This window comes from Ictalurus punctatus, chromosome 21 (assembly GCF_001660625.3).
Source record: "Ictalurus punctatus breed USDA103 chromosome 21, Coco_2.0, whole genome shotgun sequence".
In the NCBI taxonomy this organism is placed as follows: domain Eukaryota; kingdom Metazoa; phylum Chordata; class Actinopteri; order Siluriformes; family Ictaluridae; genus Ictalurus; species Ictalurus punctatus.
This window is the reverse complement of record NC_030436.2, coordinates 666,031-681,524: the sequence shown is the minus strand read 5'-3', so window position 1 is coordinate 681,524 and position 15,494 is coordinate 666,031. Positions and strand designations below refer to the sequence as shown.

General features: G+C 39.0%; 1 protein-coding gene across 4 annotated transcripts in view; it reads right to left on the bottom strand.

The window, feature by feature from the left end:
• kaznb (kazrin, periplakin interacting protein b) overlaps positions 1-14,693 on the bottom strand; it is a 102,753-nt gene extending 88,060 nt beyond the window's left edge. The window contains exon 1 of one of the 4 annotated variants that reach the window (XM_053674055.1): positions 14,202-14,693. In XM_053674055.1, the coding sequence (XP_053530030.1) occupies positions 14,202-14,364 (163 nt within the window). In that variant the 5' untranslated portion in view covers positions 14,365-14,693. The remainder of the gene's footprint in view (positions 1-14,201) is intronic. The other 3 variants (XM_047149636.2, XM_053674057.1, XM_053674056.1) reach the window with 3 other exon arrangements.
• Positions 14,694-15,494: the final 801 nt, after the last annotated feature.

The window sequence follows — 15,494 nt, the reverse complement described above, 5'->3', positions numbered from 1 at the left end:
CACAGATTTATATTTTGCAGGTAATGCTGGATAACCTGCATCATTACCCTGTTTCTTATACAGTAGAGAAGCAATGAAAAATTCCATAATCTAAAGTTCTATAATATAAAGTTTTATTTCTATACAGTAATTCTCAGATATGACTGAATGCAAAGGTCCCGCTAAGCCCCAGTGCAGACATTACCTTTTAAAATTAATAAAATTTATCTCCTCTCCATCAGTTTCTGTATTTTTATACAGCACTCTGCATACACTGATTATTAAATAAACTCATTTACTAGAAACCTCAGGAAAATGAGTGGTGGCTTTCTTGGGTTCATCCTGTCTCTCATGACCTTTGGTCACAAATTGTTCCTTTGACTGCATCTCTACATTGTTCTTTGCAGACTTTTTAGCATGCTCTTAAATATTTACATAATTTGCAAGTCATTCCACTCTACAATGGTTGGCCATGTTCTAACACTCCCCATATGATGAGAACAACCATTATTAGAAGAGCTTTGGCAAAGCAACCAGAGCTGGTTTGCTTTCAGAGCAAAATTCCACAGCTGAATCAACAACTGAGATTTAAGTTGTGGTTAATTATGGGACTTTAAGTTATGTCTAGTAAGGTTTCCTGGTGAAACCACACATGCAGTATATGTGAATGAATTTCATTGTTTGCTAGCCTGGATGAAAGATGGATGATCTGACAACTCATTTTGTGAAGAACCACTGACTCATTAGATGTTTAAAGGACAAGGAACCTGAATGGTGGGCTCTTGGAAGAAAAGAGTTAGCTGGAAGGCCAGCTTTACTTTGGAGAGAGATTAAGGCTGACAATGTCATAAAATGTAGAGGCCTTACAGGCTAAAAATCAAGCTTGGCATAAGCACTGTGAACAAGCTGTAAGCCAAAGGTTGGAGTCCTAAACTTGCCACAATTTGTCTAGTGAGGTCAGCCACTGATATCTGGTGAGAGGGTCTAAGGTGTCATCAGCATTCCAATTAATCGAAAAAGTGTTCAGTGGAGTTGAGGTGAGAGCATTGCACAAGCCACTTGAGTTCTTCCACACCAACTATTACAAACCATGTCTTCATGGACCTTGCTTAATGCACTGGGGCATTGTCAGGTTTGAACCCCATAATTACAGGGAAGGGAAACTGAGAGAACAGTGTATGATTTGTGTTAAGAATCTACAATTTTTTTTGATCAGAACATCTTAGAGATACATCATAGTTGGCCACTGTGTGAAGACTCCCTGTCAGGATGTCATATAATGCAGGGTGAGACGGATGCAACTGCAGATTGAAGTTTATTGCAAACACAATAATACAAAATATTTTGCATGAAAATACAAAACACAAATAACATTTAACCACGGTAAGAAGACAAAAAGGTACATGGACAAAAGAACATAAGAAAAGCAACCCAAGACAAAAGCTAGACAATAGTGCAGTGCACACACACATTTATATATATATATATATATATATATATATATATATATATATATATATATATATATATTTATATTTATATAAATAAATAAATATATATATTTATATTTATATAAATAAATATATATATATATACTTATATTTATATAAATAAATAAATATATATATATATATATATATATATATATATATATATATATATATATATATATATATATATATATATATATATGACACTTGTGTGTACAAGTGGTCATGTGACAGTAATGCAGTGGGTTGCAGCGGCTGCTGGGAACTGTAGTCCTGAGTTCATTCTGGCATATCCATGACACAGGGCAGTTGTCAAGTGGAGTTGCTACGTCAAAACAAGTGTATGTCCTATGCCCGGATGCAATAGTATAGAAACTCCTGAACATTTTTTTTTTTTTACTAGAATGCTATCAATCTAAAAAAGTCTGGAAAAAATTACCAAGTTGCCGCTTTAACATAGAAGCCAATATGACTTTGGTTTGTTATGGAATTTTTAAGGAAAAAAATGACTACAAACACACATGATATTATCTGGTATTTAATATGTCTAACCAAGTCAAAATTATGGAAAACAAGGAGCAAAATGACTAATATATAATCAATATTTCATTTCAATTGTATTGCTCATAATTTTTCAATAAAGCTTTTATTTAAAAAAAGAAAAAAAGAAAAAAGAATACATATGAAGACATTCTGTACAATTATGTGCTTCCAACTTTTTGGCAACAGTTTGGGGAAGGCAAATATTGGTGTGATGGCCAAGTGTCCACATGCATTTGTCCATATAGTGTACAGTGCTGTGAAAAAGTATTTGCCCCATCCTGATTTCTTCTTTTTTTGTGTATATCTATCAAGTAAGTTTATATCTAAACAAAATACGACATAAAATAAAGGCAACCTGAGTAAACGCAATACAGTTTTTATTAAAACAATTTTATTGAAACAAAGTTATCCAGTACCTACCACTAATGTGAAAAACTATTTGCCCCCTTAAAATTAAAATCTGCTTGTGCCACCTTAAGAAGCAATAACTGCAACCAAACACTTCAGACAACTGGAGATCAGTCTTTCAGTTACTTGTAGTACTAGGACTTACTCCTATGCTTTGGATCATTGTCTTGCTGCATAATTCAGTTGCGCTTGAGTTACAACTTATGGATTGAAGACCGGACATTCTCCTTTAGGATTTTCTGGTAGAGAGCAGAATTCATGTTTCCCTCATTTATTTCAAGCTGCCCAGGCCCTGAAGCTAAGTATCCCCACACCATTACACTTCCACCACCATGTTTGACCATAGGTTAGATGTTCTTTTTGTGGAATTCTATTCTACATCTAATGCCAGATGTAATGGGAGCCCTGTCTTCCATACAGTTCCACTTTCAACTCATTAATCCTCAGAACATTCTCCCAAAAGGTGTTAGGATCATCAAGACGTGTTTTGTCAAAATTTATATGAGCCTTAATGTTCTTCTGGGTTAGCAGTGGTTTTCGCCATAGAAGCTATTTTTGCCCAGTAAACTTCTGATAGTGGAGTTATGAACAGTGACCTTTACTGATGTAAGAGAGGCCTGTAGGTCCTTTGATGTTGCCCTTGGCTCTTTTGTAACTTGCTGGATGAGTAGTTGCTGTGCTCTTGGAGGAATTTTGGTAATGTTGGCCACTTCTGGGACGGTTCACTACTGTGCAGAGTTTTTCCAATAGGAGATAATGGCTCTCACTGTGGTTCTTTCTAGTCCCAGAGCCAAGAGGTTTTTAACCCTTCCCAGACTGATGTATTTCAATCACTTTCTTCCTCATCATTTCTGGAATTTCTTTCAATTTTGGCATAGTGTATGGTAAGGGTAAGACCTTTTAACCAACTTCATGCTGTTGAAAAAGTTCTATTTAAGTGTTGATTTGATTGAACAAGGTTTGCAGTAATCAGGCCTGGTTGTGTCTAGTCCAGCTGAACCCCATTATGAGTGCAGTTTCATAGATTTGGAAAATTAGCAACTATGGGATAAATAAATTTTCACACAGACCCAGTTGGTATTGGATAACATTTTTGCTTCAATAAATAATAATTTAAACTGTATTTTGTGTTTACTCAGGTTGCCTTTGATTTATCTTAGATTTTTGTTTTAATTTCTGAAAGAATATACACAAAAACAGAATCAGTTCTTTTCACAGTACTGTAAACCATGTCAAATAATTTTCCACCATTAATTATGTTGTTTGCTATGCAATCTGCAATTTTAACAGGTGTGTGTAAACCTTTATCCACTGTACAGTGGATAAAAAAGTACACAGTTTAAAAAGTTTTTGTGATGGAAAACACTTAAACCAAGATAAATCACGTCAGAACTATTTCCACCCTCAAATGGGAAATTACAATGTATAAAAACTATATATTTACATTTATATTTATATTTATGTATGATGTATAGAAACATTTTAGGGGGAAAATAAAAAATGTACAATAACCAGTGTGCATAAGTGTGCACACCCTTTAATGGGGGCTGTTCAGAATGAACATTCAATTCAATCACATTAAATCTCATGTTCAAAAGACATGCTCATACAGCTGTCATCAATTAAATTATTCTGATTAAGCCCAATTAAAGACCAGCTGTTTCTGCAGGATTTTCTTGACACCTTCTTGGTTTCATCTGAATGCTGAAGCCATGATCCGCAGACAGATACACACAGCCCTCAGGATCTCACTGTCTCACATGTACAGGGTCTCACTGTTGAAAGAAATTGATCGGGCTGTATCATGGGCAACGGTGGCTCAGTGGTTAGCATGTTTGCCATACACCTCTGAGGTTGGGCGTTCGATTCCCGCTGATGCCCTGTGTGTGTGTGGAGTTTGCATATACAGGGTCTCACAGTGGGAGGGTAGCCAAAGGCATGCACGCATTGTAGGCTGATTGGCATCTCTAAAGTGTGATTGTGAGACTAAGTGTGTGATGAGTTGGCACCCTGGGTGTTCTCTGTGATCCTGTGTAGGATAAGTGGTGCACAAATGGGATGGAAAGATGTACCATAAAACACCATGAAGGCTATCATCAACAAGTAGAAAAAATGGAGCACCATAGTGGTATTACCAAGAACAGACCATCCCTCCAAAATTTTATAAAAGTACAAGACAAAAACTTACCAGGGAGCTGCCAAGAGACCTACAGCAACAATAAAGGTGCTGCAGGAATATCTAACAAGTACTGATTGCTCTCTGTATGTGACAACAATCTCTCATGTTCTTCACACATCTGGGCTGTGTTGTAGGGTGGCTGGATGGAAACCCTTTCTGACAAAAACCATGCAAGCCCAAGTAAAATCACCCCAAACCATGTGGCAAAATATGTTATGGATAGAAGAGTCCAATTCCAAAAGATATAATAATTCCATAATTCCAAAATGTTTGTTTGGCGCAAAAAAATACATATCAACAAAAGAACACCAAACGCACAGTGCAGCATGATGGCTTTCTTCAGCCAGAACTTGAGCTTTTATCAAGGTGGAGGGAATCATGAATAGCTACAAATGGCAAGTGATTTTAGTGCAAAATATTCAGATGTCTGCTAGTAAGATGACGATGAAAAGCAATTTCACCTTTCAACACATCAATGACCCAAAGCATACATCCAAATCAACAAAGAAAAGAAGATCAAAGTTTTTTAATGGCCTAGCCAGAGCCCAGACCTAAATCCAACTAAAACTCTGTGGGGTGACCTGAAGTGGGCTGTGCACAGGAGATGCCCTCACAATTTGACCAATCTAGCATGTTTTTGCAAGAAAGAGTGGGATAATATCAAGATCTGCCACACTGATAGACTCCTACCCAAAAAGACCCAAAAATAGCAGATAGTTTTACTGACTAACAGTTCCAGGGTCTCTGGTTCAGTCCTGAGCTTTGGTCAGTTAAGTTACCTGTGCTCTCAGTATGTCTATGTGGATTTCCTCTCACCTCACAAAAACATGCTGGTAGGTGGATTGGCAATTCTGAATTGCCCCAGGTGTGTGAATATGTGTATGAATGTGTGTGTGTGCATGGTGCCCTGCTATGGACTGGAGTCACATCCAGTGGGTATTACTGCCTTGCTCTGGATCCACCCTGACCATAATAAAGAGGCTACTGAAGATGAATGGATGAAAACAAACAAACATGCATCTTTTTGCTATGACTAGCTTTGTACAGCTATTTCTGCAACTTCAAAGTGTTTGAAATGGATGGCATATGATGTAAGTCGGCCAACATGTGTTCCAGAAACCTACACGACCTCAGGACCCTGCTGTGAGAGCTGTGTCTTCTGTCTAAAGTTCCTACTGAAACTCCCAGACCATGCTCTCCAGACATGAGACAGAACAGATGATGTGTCAGATTGAACTGTCCAAGGCAGGCACAGGAAATTGTTTCTCTCCATATATGCAAAGCTTCCCTTTTTTCAGAGCTGACATATGGGCTTAATAAACACCAGGCTCCCACCAAGGCACATCTCATTTCCTGTGCCAGAGCCCTGTTACTCTTGTCATTATAGAAAATATGCACCATGTCACTCCTTATTGTGTTAGGATGAGCAGGCCTGGGTAGGGAGACAAGAAAAACAGCAGCTCAGTCGGAAGTGAAGAGTACAACCCCTGGCAAAAATTCTGGAATCACCACATTTAGAGGATGTTCGGCCGGCTTTTTTACTTCGTAGCAAATAAACAAATCACAGATATGACACAAACCAATTTTTGTTCAATAGCTGAGAATTCTGTCTTTATGAAACCTACCTCAGATGAGTTCAAGGAAATTATTTTAATTAATGGCATTTCAAGTACAGATCAAGTAGAGGAAAAAAATAATCACCTTGTAATTTGCATTTCTAAAACAAATACCAGTACAATTCTAAAAATGCAGCACCACAGAGAGGTCCCAGGAAGGTATGCGTGTCTGCAGATAGGCCTCAGCCGCCAGACCCAGAAGGCAAAGCAAGAGATAGAGCAGCGCTCATTTCCGGCTCCTCTTTCAAATCCATATGAGATCCACAGGCCCTGACGTGGCTGGCTGCCTCGGCAGCGGCCGGCCCAGATCCTTGAGGCTCTGAAACCCAACTCCCTTCGGCCACGAGCGGAGCTGCCTAATTGTAAGGCTTTCTTAATGCTGACAGTCAGACCTCTCGAGGCTGCCCTGGCATGCTCCCACTCTAGACACTTTACACAGAAAGTGTGTCCGTCCTCCCCCATGATGAAACAGGAGCAAGGCGTAACACACTTCCTGAATTCTCTCTCACTCATACATTTCTCTCTTTTTTTAAAGTGACAGAAAAGTAAAGAGATTTTTCTTTCTTTTTTTAAAGATAGACAGGAAATGAAGCGTCTTTTTGCAAGCGTTACACAAATGACTGACATGCAGTCTCTCTGAAGATACTAAGGCTGACAGCACGGTTCACAGGTGACGTTTTTATATCACGAGCTTAATTACTACTTCACCTGATCACAGCAGGCCTATAAATAGGCATGATATTACACAAGCTTCGTCACATGCGATGGTGCTTCCCACAGCGTGGAGCTCACGCAACGTTGAGTTTCCTTTAAAAGGGAACTCAAAGCAATATGCCTTGAAAATAGAAAATGCACAGCAAAAGAAATAAAAAACAAATGCGCAGAAACAGAAGTCAACATTTGTGACAGAACTGTGAGAAACTGGTTAAATGTAATGGGATTTTACATACAGAAAAGGCAAATAAAAACCAGCACCAACACCTAAACAGAAGAAAACAAGGTTACAGTGGGCTAAAGAGAAACAATCATGGAGTGTGGATGATTGGAAGAAAGTGATACACAGTGATGAATCACAAATCTGCATTGGCCAAGGAGATGATGCTGGAACTTTTGTCTGGTGCCGTTCTAATGAAACATATGCCTGAAGAAACAGTGACTGCCTGAAGAAAACAATCAATTTTACCCACTCAAATATAATATGGGGTTGCATGTCAGGTAAAGGACCAGGGGACACCTTAATAGTCAATGCACATTGGAATTTTGGACACTTTGTTCATTCCATCAATAGAAAATAGGTTTGGAGATGAAGACATGTTTAAGGATGATAATGCCTCTTGCCACAGAGCAAAAGGTGTTAAAGCTTTTCTTCAGGAAAGGTATATCAACGTAATGACCTGGCTGGCAAACAGAATTTCAAAAAATGGTCCATGACAAGGTTCCATCCTGCAATGCTGATCTGTCAACCGCTATTCGAGAAAGTTAAGGGAGAATATTGTTTTTCGTCAGTGAAGTCCATGCCTCAAAGAATTCAGTTATAACAGCGAGAGGAGGAGCAACAGCGTAATAATTGTGATTTTGTTTGTTGATGATGCCATAATTTTGTCCTCAACATTGAGTGATTCTATTTTTTTTCCTGTACATGATCTGGAAAAAATATGCCATTAATTAAAACTATTTAATTTTATTTGTTTGAGGTACATTTCACAAAGCCAGAATGTTCAGCTATTAAACAAAAATAGTTTTGTGTCATATCTGTGATATGTTTATTTGCCTCAAAGTAAAAAACTGGGTGAACATCCTCTAAGTGTGGTGATTCAATAATTTTTGCTAGGGGTTGTCGGAGAAGGGGGGAGCTGTGAAGTCAGTGTGGAGTGGAAAACAGGGTTCAAGATCTCAGAAAATGTTAGAAAAAAAAGCAAAGTGAATCAGATTGAGGCAGCATCAGTAATAATGTTACTTCTTTCTTATTCTCTTAGCTTTAACTCAAATCAAGGGCCTAACATGTTAATTAGTGATGATCACAAGCGTTTTACTCTTACAGTTACCATTTCTCCATCAGCTGAATCCCTGTCACTAAGGCTTAGCTCTGTGTCCACTCTCTCTCTCTCTGACCTTTAAATAAAGCTAACACCCTCACTGAGAGCATATTTCTCCATCCTGCTCAGTTTTGTGTGTGTGTGTGTGTGTGTGTGTGTGTGTGTGTGTGTGTGTGTGTGTGTGTGTGTGTGTGTGTGTGTGTGTGCGCGCGCGCATGTGTGTTAGAGAAATAGAATGCTACAGCTGATGTCACTGATTGCTGGTGTTGGGAAAAAAGGCCATCTGCTATTGAGTTCATCATCACTACTGCCCCAATTACTGCTTCTGCCACCAGCTGCAGTAACCACAACACCCGTGGGGATCATGAGAGGTCGGAAGTCAATGATGTGGATTGATGGGGTAGCTCAAATCAACACATGACACCTTCAACTCCATTCAGTGAGATGGGAAAATTTCTTCATGATTTTTATTTTCCTTTTTTGGCAGTAAGAAGGATCATCTTTTTGGGGTTGGAAAAATAGCAATAAAAAGAAGCATTCTACAAAAAATATTTTCATCTATCTTTTAAAAGATCAAAAAGTGATCTGAAACTGGTCCTACATTGTGTCAGTTGGTTTCGTATGATATAACCCACGAAGGTCTTAGGAATTAGCTCATAAGTACGCTGAGAAAGAAAATCCAGTGGGGACTATATGATGCACTTCAACCTTGGAAAAGCTGCTAAAATCAATCCTTCATAACCGCTGTCTCACTACAAATTGGGTACATCTGGAGCATGCTACGAACCTTGTGCATCTAGTTATATTTGCATTTCAGTCACTCATTCTCTTCTAAATCAACCATCAAATGTGGCACTGAGGAGCCAACATGGACCTCTTAAACAATGGATTATTTATGCACAATAGTGCAGAAGACCTAATGGCTATGGCTGAATAACTTACACACACTGCAAACTCGGCCACGCACCTATATAAGAAATTTGATTTTGTTCCATTAAAGCCACTAAGATGGATGATCACAGGAGGTACTTGGATAGAAAGTGCAGACTATCACAGGGATCAGAGGTCCCAAGTGCTTCCCATGAAAACAGATTACTTTCCCCAAATGTCCCTCCAGCTGGTTTCTATTGGAGCCCCAAGAGAAGAGCTTGTGGGTGTTCCCTGGGTAATTAGGCCTTTCCTATGGTGAAGCCCAGCCAGGGCAATTGTTTGGACACACAGCCCCATTCATGCTTAAAACAGGGTGTGGTTTATAGCAGTCAGGCCCTGTTTTGAAGATTGGTGGAGGGAGGATTTTATCCTACAGAGGAGGGGCCAACAGGAAGACAAGGAGGGCCAAGATAGGAAAGAAGTTTTGTTTTTTGTTTTTTTTTAAAAAAGGATTGGGGGGAGGGGGTAATGTTACTTTCTCTCTACTGTAATTCATCTCACATGGCCTGCTAGGGTTAACAATAGAGCTAAAATCTATTTTATGTAAGATCAAATCACTCAAAATAAAATTACAGAATTGACAGCCTGGGCAGTGGTAGATCAGTGATTAGAGGCATTGGGCTACTGCTCAGAAGATCATGAGTTCAAACCCCAGCAATGCCAAGCTGCCACTGTTGAGCCCTTGTGCAAGGCCCTTAATCCTCAGTTGCTCAGCTATATGAATGAGACAAATGTAAATCACTCTGGATAAGGGCATCTGCCAAATACCATAAATGACAGCCTCATCTTCAGATTTCAAAGAAGGCACAAACATTTAATCTCTTCTTCATGCTCACAGAAAGATTGAAACCTACCAAACTAGCAAACAAATCTAAATGTGATCTTTTGTGTGGTCACATATTGGATAGCAATAGCATTTGAGGAGACTGTGAAACTGTTTTCTTTTCACATACCTTTTGAACAGAATGCAAACTATTTATGCTGTGTTATTTTATGTTCATATCATATTTTGTACAGTTTTTGTAACATTTCTCACCATCTTTAATCATCCTTATACCAGATGTATAAGTTTCTTTGAGATCCAAGATTGCCATGGCCATCAAGAAGTTAAAACACCGTAACCAAGTTTTTGCCCCTTACTTTGCACGTGAGTTCATGAACACTGTTAGACCCACAACACAACTATTTACCAATAAAATTCAAACTAGTAAAACAACTAAGCAGGCATGCAAATGCAGTGTGAACATGCCTATGCGCACATTCACAGACCTCCACTGTTTGCCCTGCAGGCTCCCATAGCCACTCGTTTCTACGGCGACGGCTGCCAGTCTAGCAGTCTTTCCCACCACTCTCAGTTGTTGCAGTGCTCTCTCTCTCTCTCTCTCTCTCTCTCTCTCTCTCTCTCACACACACACACTTTCTTCTCCTTTTGTCTCACTTTTTCCTCTGCCTCCTTCATTTCCCTCCATTTCCTCACCTTTTTACCTCTAACTCATTCTTTCTCTCTCTTTTTCATTCTCTTCTCTTTCCATTTCTCTCTTTCTCCTGGTTTCCCTATGCACTTCCCCATCTTTCTCTCCTAGCATTTGTTTCTCTCTCTTGTTTTTCTAACTCTCACAGACACATACCGAAATGGAGATGAAGCAGAGGTCAGACCTTTAGCCCAGATTTGGGTATAAATGGCGGAAAAAACAAAAAGAAAAAAAAATAACGAATAAAATTTAGGACTATTGCAATATTTGAATATTTTATATGTCAGTTACATACATATGTATATGTAAGATACAGTATGTGACTAAAAACCAAAGGGAAAAATTCCTTACACTGGCTGTCTTCAGACTAGTGGGAATGGTGAGATTGCATTTCTTGACAGAACTTTTCAGAGTCCAAAATTGTATTTGAAAAGGTGTGTCTCATTTCTGCTCTCATATCCAGCTTTAAAAATAGGTAAAGAAAAAACATGATGGGGCATGTTGTTACAGGAAAGTAATCCACACCGGGATGGTGTGATATAGTCCAACACTAAGCAAAGTTACTGTTACCATGCCAGAGTCTACTATTTTCCAATAACAGCACAACTAGCAGTGTGTCATTCCTCTTATACCCCGAAGGCCCACTGGTGCGTTATTCCTTATTTAATGCAGGCAAAACTACTGAATCCAGCTTCACACAGATAGGCACTTAAAATGGAAACCAACATTTTCAGTGCATGCAAAGTAATAAATATCTGGATACTGGGTGTTTTTGCAGCATGCCAATATGCTACCACAAATGAGGCATTTTAGTTTCTCCTCATTATGTACCATCACACTTGTAAATCAATAATAAATAGATGTTTAATTTTGGCACATTTTCATGTTTCATGTCAAAGTCTTGGAACTGGCAGAGATAGCTCGACAGAGAAATTTGTCAGTTATTGTTGCTGAATTCCTAATCTGGTGCAGCATGATAGTGAGAATAAAATATGTGTACACTCTAAGTTTGCCTTGTTTTATTGTGATTCCCAGCAACATTTCAAAATTCTAGCATAAAAAATATGTTTTCATAGTGATATTGATCATATTAATTTGTAATATAAATGAATTAAACTAAAGAGAAGATTGTTAGTTTTTCCTCACAACCCCATTTGTAAATCAAGCAACTCCACTTAGGGTTGAGACCCTTCATTTGGGAACCCCTGTATCTGTTCTAGATAGCTCTTTTGAGCTGGGACTTCAAAGAGACTCCCAAAAGAGTAAAACCGACATTTGCCACATGTACAGAATGCATAATTGTGTGTCATACATTGCTGATTAAAAATAGTAAGAACAAATATGATATGAACCCAGACTTGAGGGTGCTTTTTTCTTACATGGTAAATGCAAAGAAAACCTTTTCTAACGTTCATGTTGACTTTGTTAAGGCAAATACATGTCCAACACATGAATTTTTGTTCATATGAAAGACATAATCCTCAGTAGATACTGTTAGTTTATCAGTGTACATGTTTTTGTTGAGTGTTATCACATTTGCATAGTTCTTTTACACAAGCAAACCAAGCGAACAGAGGCCTCAGACTATTAATTTTAATGGATGCAAATCTGTCATTTTTAAGTGATGAGCAAATATTTAATGGTCAGATGTTTTCCCCCCACAGCAAATATTAAAATGTTGGTAGCAGTGTTATACATTAACTATGTGTTTAATTTACAGTACAATAATCCAATTGATGTACTGGATGGCTGCCTATAGGTCTGATAAACCTTCATATCTGCCATAACAGCATTAGAGGATGGGCATGTGCACAAGGTCACACATATAATAAATAATAATAACATGTAAATATATTACAATATTTCATATTATAATATTGTTTCACACACACACTGGTTTAATTACACTGAGACAATAGTAGCTAATCATGCAGGAAATTCTCTAAGAGAATGTGAGATCATGCAAAGATTATTTTTGATAGCTTTAATCTCATTTTACTCTAGTGAGGCCTAAAAGAAAAACAATTTAAACAATTCTGGCCTTTTTTATCTGGGAAAATATGCAGTGTATTATATGAGGAAATGTGCAAATCAACTTTCTATCCAAGTCTCTACTATAACAAAACAGATTATGTTTTTGCATAGTAATAAAACTCATGTGGTCAACTTGTTAATGTCATGACAATACCACAAACCTAAGTGAATGTGTCTTCTGATTACATTATGTTCACTAGCATTTTTGGTCTTAATCTTCGATAGATCAGATTGGTTATATTTATAATTAGAGCTGGTGATGTCTTTAATCTCAAAATACTGTAATTCTTTTTAGCTCTGAGCTCTCTCCTATAGAATGTAAATATTAAGCAAGTAAATGACGACTAAGTGTTGGAAACCTTATCCACCCTGCATTATCATGTTACACACACATATATACACTAAAAAGACTAACTCTGTGGCATTAAAACCTATGTGGATTGACTCAGTGTAAGGTAATAGTGTTAGATAGAATGGCCCTGCTTAGTGAGCCGTTTACACTATTTATGAGCCGAGGGCAGGGTGTCTGGCTGTTTGAACTGTAAGAGCAGTTCCCATGGACAGCCTGGGGCAGGAATGCATATTTGATTATATTCTGCACACTCATTCAGTAGCATTGGCATGTAACAGTAACCTGACTGCACCAGAATGTGTCCCATGTCAGAGACATGCATAAAAAGAGCCATTACAACAGAGCCATGCTGGACATTCCAACACATTTACAGAGCCTCATTAATGAATGGACGCATTGGATAGAAAGACAGATGGAAGACAGAAATTAAAAATCCAAGCAGGAAGAAGGGAGCATAAAAGAAACCTTTTTCAGAGAGGCACTCCTAATGACACCTGTTCAAACAGTACAACTTTCTTATTTCTCAATAACATGCCAAACACCCTGATTGGCATGTTAATCACACAGCAACAAGATGTACGATGAAATAAATTAGACACTTATTATCTAAACTGCTGAGTCAGACCAAGAAACATTACTGACATATTGACATATTATAACCACACAGACATTTAAAACTGAAGGTTGCTATTAAGGTAGGCAGTGGTAGCTTTGGACTACTGATCAGAAAGTCATGAGTTCAAATCCGAGCACAGCCAACCTGCAGCTGCTGGGCCCTTGAACAATCCTCAACTGCTCAGCTGTATAAATGAGATAAATGTAAGTTGCTCTGTATAAGGGCATCTGCTACATGCTGTAAATGCAATATTGCAGATATACCACATGCACAAAATTTTTAGACACAGAAATTCATGAATGTTTAGAACTCAAGCACACGTTACTCATCCTCATTCTTTCTTCCACAATATCTCCCCTCTTTCTTTCTCTCTACGAAGCAAAACTACATAATGTACAATTGTCATTCCATCAGGCGCCCAGAAAACAGGATGAGGCTTTTGATTTCACATTTCAGATACACTGTCACTGGAGAAATGGCACTACACAGAAACCAGAGCTCCTAAACTTTGTGTAGCACATCTGTTGGAAGTTAATGCAATCTTACCATGCTGGTGGTTGTTCTCAACTCCGGTAGGGTTGTTTGCTCTGAGCTCAGCCAGTCTGCGACTGGTGGCCGAGAGCTCTGAGTGCAAGTTGGTCACCTCCTGGCTTGCAGAGTGGAGGGCACCATCGAAATTCTGCGCCAGCTGCTTATTATCTTCCATCATATTCAAGATCTTACCCTGGGGAGGAGCCAGTCCACACAAAGGAGCATGGTGTCAAACGCAGCATAGGGGAAACAACATGCCCTCTCCCCCTTCTCTCTCCTTTTAATGTGCAGAAAGGCAAATAATCCCAATAACAAGCTTCCCTTTCCTTCTGTGTCCTTCTCTTTTTGACTGAAAAGATGTGGTTTGTGTATGTTGTGAGAGTACGGTTATACAAGAGAAGAAATGGTGTGTGAAAGAATGAGAAAAAGCACAAATGAGCCAGGGTTCCTCTTCTCTTCCGCAGCTGCTCCAGGAGGGGACCCAGTGCAGTGAAAGATGACATGCTTGCTTTTAAATGGAACATACCATGTGCTTCAGAACCGAAGGGGGGAATGGGGGAGGAAGCTGAAGTGCAGCGTTCCTACAAAACTCAACAGACTACAGCTGCTGACTTCCAGATTGTGTCCCACAGTTATTTGTAATGAGTAAACTATCTGCTCGGTGGGTGTGGTTGTGGGGTTGGGATTGGACTATTACCAAAGAGCTTTAGCTGGAACAGAAATCCCTGTGCCAAACAGCTGTCAGACTGGCTTTGTCTATTCTGTATTCTCTTTTATCATGTGCACAAATGCTCTCTCTCTCTCTCTCTCTCTCTCTCTCTCTCTCTCTCTCACACACACACACACACACACACACACACACACACAGATATGAACACATGGACCATTCACTCTCACCCCTTTACCTCAATGTTCATTACATATTGATTCTTTTTGTCATGATGAACCCCCACCACCTCCCCCCAAAAAACTCCAGAGGTTTGGGGGTTGGTCACATTGCAAGAGAGAGAGAGAGAGAGAGAGAGAGAGGACATGCTAACATTGCAGTGGACATGACAACTGCCCATGGGGGTCAGTCACATTGCAAGCGCGAGAGAGAGAGACGGAAAGAGAGAGAGAGCGAGTGAGAGGACATGCTAGCACTGCAGTGGACATGACAACTCCCTATTAACGGAGCCTTATAGGGAACACGGGAAGTTAAGACTTAAGTTAAGACATTACAACTAATCAATCTCCACTGTGTCAGAAAATTTGAGGCTGGCTTTTCCAAGCTTTTGCTATTTCAAAGATGGTTACATTTTGAATGCA